The 5,297-nt window shown below is 38.4% G+C and overlaps 1 protein-coding gene across 1 annotated transcript; it reads left to right on the top strand.

The window, feature by feature from the left end:
* The first annotated feature begins 497 nt into the window (after positions 1 to 497).
* LOC120112569 lies at positions 498 to 2,608 on the top strand. Its single transcript, XM_039132152.1, has 2 exons — positions 498 to 610; positions 2,084 to 2,608. The coding sequence occupies exons 1-2, from the start codon at positions 524 to 526 to the stop codon at positions 2,606 to 2,608; spliced, it is 612 nt and encodes a 203-aa protein (XP_038988080.1). The 5' UTR covers positions 498 to 523.
* The last annotated feature ends 2,689 nt before the right edge of the window (positions 2,609 to 5,297 follow it).

The raw sequence follows: 5,297 nt of genomic DNA, 5'->3' as shown, positions 1-5,297 counted from the left end.
TTGTAAACTGCACTGTGTAGTAGTAAGCTTATGTCACGAACCATTTTCATTTTAGGCGCTACTTCTAATATTTCTTTTCATGGATAATAACTGGTTCTGGGTCTGGACATGCAAAGTGAAACACTGCAAGTTGATAGGATTATCTAGTACCAGAAGAGAAGAAATAATATGTTACTGCTTGTGTTGGTCTTTCAGATATCTAGACGATATCTTACTGCTGACGACGTAAAGGTATGCTTAACTCCGCATAAGATTCTCCGATCTCATCAGAATTCAGTAAATCCCAACTTGGAGGATCTTGAGCCAGAATGTAGTAAGATGTCAATGCGCACAACCTTAGGTGAGGTGCAGTGGAACCATGCAAGGGCAGTAAGTGCGAATGATCTCTCACAGAATTTGAACCGTGAGGTTAAAAAAAGAAGGAATCATGAAAGCAGGAGAGAGCTGGACAATCAGCAGCATATCCTGGGTGCTGTCTTGGTGATAGAAACCACTGACTTGGTGTCGTCTGTGGGTGATCATCATGCAGATAGTGCTTGCAGAGACTTTTTCGGATCAGATTGTGAAGGCAGAAATGAAAGTCGAATGCCACGCAAAAGGAGTATATGTGGTAGAGCTGCTCTCCATTTCATATGTTGCCTTTGCATAATTTTTCTTGCTATTGTGTTATCAAGGCGGTGGATTGATGATGATGAGCATTCTTATGTAGTTCCAACATAAATGCCAAGGCGTTGTGGACTGACAATGATGAGATTATGTAGTTGCATCGTAATGCCCAGTCGTTGTTGACATTTTTTGTTTTTGTTTCTGTTTTTGTTTTTCTTGCAATTAATGTTGTTGTCTATAATGCTGAGTTTTCTAAAATTTTTCTATGACAGTTTGTTATTTTGACTGGCTATATACATAATATGCTCTTACTATAATTGGAATAGACTATCAGCAAAATGACTAGAGCCGATGTGCAGTTTTTTAGGTTACGGTTCTAAAGAATCAGAGATATTTGTTTATGGTTGCTGTTTTGGGGTTTTCCTAAGTTGTACATGATTGAGCTTTCTACTTTGTCATGGCATGGAGCATTCACATGCTGCTACATCTAGGGTTTCTTCACTTTTAATATATTAATTGTCATGGTGGTGGTTTATTGTTTTAGAAGTCATGGCATTGGCACTAATTTAAAATCTCCTTCCAAGAGTGCTGTGCATGATCTAATATGTGCATTATTTCCGTATTTATCTAATGTTTCTTCATACCCTAGTAGCTCCTTCTACAAGCGAGTCGGCAAAAAATAAAAGAAGCACCCCATTTGATGAGCGGAAAAAAAAGAGAAACATGGATAACAAGGTAGGAGGCCTTGCTTTTGATCTGATGAAAAAGACCTCAAGATTGTCGGCGATGATGGCCAGCATCCAGCTCGGCTCATCCTATGGTGATGGTTGCAATGGCAACAATGGCCATTGTGGCCAACAGTGGATGAAGAAGGGAAAAAAAGGAAGAAAGAACCAAAAACAGAAGAGCCTCTCACAACTAAATCCTTTGGTGATGGTTGCAATGGCAACAATGGCCATTGTATGGTTTACTTTCATTTTCTTGCGACCTCTGTGTATCATGATGCAATTTTTAGCTACACATTTCTTTTTATTTTTTTTCCTATCTTTAATACAATGATCATGTACAACAAAAGGAATTATCTCTTCATGGGATAGTTTATGGGCTTGCGTACCACTAGCTTTGTAGTTTCATTCAGCTAGATTTTTTTTTTAAAGATGGATTTGGTAATAGAAAAATCAGGAGACAAATGTTTCTGAAAGTTTCTGTTATTAATTTCATAATTATCATGGACTTTCACATCAGTCTTTGAGTCAAGTAATTATCAGTACTGTTTCCTTTCTTGTAAACTGCAGTGTGTAGTAGTAAACTTATGTAACTAAGTATTTTCATTTTAAGCGCTACTTTTCATATTTCTTTTCATGGATAATAACTGGTTCTGGGTCTGGACATGCTAAGTGAAACCCTGCAAGTTGATAGGATTATCTAGTACCAGAAGAGAAGAAATAATATGTTACTGCTTGTGTTGGTCTTTAAGATATCTAGACGATATCTTACTGCTGACGACATAAAGGTATGCTCAACTCCGCATAAGATTCTCCGATCTCATCAGAATTCAGTAAATCCCAGCTTGGAGGATCTTGAGCAAGAATGTAGTAAGATGTCAATGAGCACAACCTTAGGTGAGGTGCAGTGGAACCATGCAAGGGCAGTAAGTGCGAATGATCTCTCACAGAATTTGAACCGTGAGGTTAAAGGAAGAAGGAATCCTGAAAGCAGGAGAGAGCTGGACAATCAACAGCATATCCTGGGTGCTGTCTTGGTGACAGAAACCACTGGCTCGGTGTCGTCTGTGGGTGATCATCATGCAGATAGTGCTTGCAGAGACTTTTCCAGATCAGATTGTGAAGGCAGAAATGAAAGTCGAATTCCACGCAAAAGGAGTATATGTGGTAGAGCTGCTCTCCATTTCGTCTGTTGCCTTTGCATAATTTTTCTTGCTGTTGTATTATCGGGGTGGTGGATTGATGATGATGAGGTTTCTTATGTAGTTCCAACATAAATGCCAAGGCGTGGTGGACTGACAATGATGAGATTATGTAGTTCCATCGTAATGCCCAGTCGTTGTTGACATTTTTTGTTTTTGTTTCTGATTTTGTTTTTCTTGCAATTAATGTTGTTGTCTATAATGCTGAGTTTTCTAAAATTTTTCTGTGACAGTTTTGTATTTTGACTGGCTATATGGATAATATGCTCTTACTATAATTAGAATAGACTATCAGCAAAATGACTAGAGCCAATGTGCAGCTTTTTAGGTTACGGCTCTAAAGAATCAGAGATATTTGTTTATGGTTGCTGTTTTGGGGTTTTCCTAAGTTGTACATGATTGAGCTTTCTACTTTGTCATGGCATGGAGCATTCACATGCTGCTACATCTAGGGTTTCTTCACTTTTAATATATTAATTGTCATGGTGGTGGTTTATTGTTTTAGAAGTCATGGCATTGGCACTAATTTAAAATCTCCTTCCAAGAGTGCTGTGCATGATCTAATATGTGCATTATTTCCGTATTTATCTAATGTTTCTTCATACCCTAGTAGCTCCTTCTACAAGCGAGTCGGCAAAAAATAAAAGAAGCACCCCATTTGATGAGCGGAAAAAAAAGAGAAACATGGATAACAAGGTAGGAGGCCTTGCTTTTGATCTGATGAAAAAGACCTCAAGATTGTCGGCGATGATGGCCAGCATCCAGCTCGGCTCATCCTATGGTGATGGTTGCAATGGCAACAATGGCCATTGTGGCCAACAGTGGATGAAGAAGGGAAAAAAAGGAAGAAAGAACCAAAAACAGAAGAGCCTCTCACAACTAAATCCTTTGGTGATGGTTGCAATGGCAACAATGGCCATTGTATGGTTTACTTTCATTTTCTTGCGACCTCTGTGTATCATGATGCAATTTTTAGCTACACATTTCTTTTTATTTTTTTTCCTATCTTTAATACAATGATCATGTACAACAAAAGGAATTATCTCTTCATGGGATAGTTTATGGGCTTGCGTACCACTAGCTTTGTAGTTTCATTCAGCTAGATTTTTTTTTTAAAGATGGATTTGGTAATAGAAAAATCAGGAGACAAATGTTTCTGAAAGTTTCTGTTATTAATTTCATAATTATCATGGACTTTCACATCAGTCTTTGAGTCAAGTAATTATCAGTACTGTTTCCTTTCTTGTAAACTGCAGTGTGTAGTAGTAAACTTATGTAACTAAGTATTTTCATTTTAAGCGCTACTTTTCATATTTCTTTTCATGGATAATAACTGGTTCTGGGTCTGGACATGCTAAGTGAAACCCTGCAAGTTGATAGGATTATCTAGTACCAGAAGAGAAGAAATAATATGTTACTGCTTGTGTTGGTCTTTAAGATATCTAGACGATATCTTACTGCTGACGACATAAAGGTATGCTCAACTCCGCATAAGATTCTCCGATCTCATCAGAATTCAGTAAATCCCAGCTTGGAGGATCTTGAGCAAGAATGTAGTAAGATGTCAATGAGCACAACCTTAGGTGAGGTGCAGTGGAACCATGCAAGGGCAGTAAGTGCGAATGATCTCTCACAGAATTTGAACCGTGAGGTTAAAGGAAGAAGGAATCCTGAAAGCAGGAGAGAGCTGGACAATCAACAGCATATCCTGGGTGCTGTCTTGGTGACAGAAACCACTGGCTCGGTGTCGTCTGTGGGTGATCATCATGCAGATAGTGCTTGCAGAGACTTTTCCAGATCAGATTGTGAAGGCAGAAATGAAAGTCGAATTCCACGCAAAAGGAGTATATGTGGTAGAGCTGCTCTCCATTTCGTCTGTTGCCTTTGCATAATTTTTCTTGCTGTTGTATTATCGGGGTGGTGGATTGATGATGATGAGGTTTCTTATGTAGTTCCAACATAAATGCCAAGGCGTGGTGGACTGACAATGATGAGATTATGTAGTTCCATCGTAATGCCCAGTCGTTGTTGACATTTTTTGTTTTTGTTTCTGATTTTGTTTTTCTTGCAATTAATGTTGTTGTCTATAATGCTGAGTTTTCTAAAATTTTTCTGTGACAGTTTTGTATTTTGACTGGCTATATGGATAATATGCTCTTACTATAATTAGAATAGACTATCAGCAAAATGACTAGAGCCAATGTGCAGCTTTTTAGGTTACGGCTCTAAAGAATCAGAGATATTTGTTTATGGTTGCTGTTTTGGGGTTTTCCTAAGTTGTACATGATTGAGCTTTCTACTTTGTCATGGCATGGAGCATTCACATGCTGCTACATCTAGGGTTTCTTCACTTTTAATATATTAATTGTCATGGTGGTGGTTTATTGTTTTAGAAGTCATGGCATTGGCACTAATTTAAAATCTCCTTCCAAGAGTGCTGTGCATGATCTAATATGTGCATTATTTCCGTATTTATCTAATGTTTCTTCATACCCTAGTAGCTCCTTCTACAAGCGAGTCGGCAAAAAATAAAAGAAGCACCCCATTTGATGAGCGGAAAAAAAAGAGAAACATGGATAACAAGGTAGGAGGCCTTGCTTTTGATCTGATGAAAAAGACCTCAAGATTGTCGGCGATGATGGCCAGCATCCAGCTCGGCTCATCCTATGGTGATGGTTGCAATGGCAACAATGGCCATTGTGGCCAACAGTGGATGAAGAAGGGAAAAAAAGGAAGAAAGAACCAAAAACAGAAGAGCCTCTCA

This window comes from Phoenix dactylifera, chromosome 11, assembly GCF_009389715.1.
Source record: "Phoenix dactylifera cultivar Barhee BC4 chromosome 11, palm_55x_up_171113_PBpolish2nd_filt_p, whole genome shotgun sequence".
In the NCBI taxonomy this organism is placed as follows: domain Eukaryota; kingdom Viridiplantae; phylum Streptophyta; class Magnoliopsida; order Arecales; family Arecaceae; genus Phoenix; species Phoenix dactylifera.
This window is presented reverse-complemented; position numbering and strand designations above follow the sequence as displayed.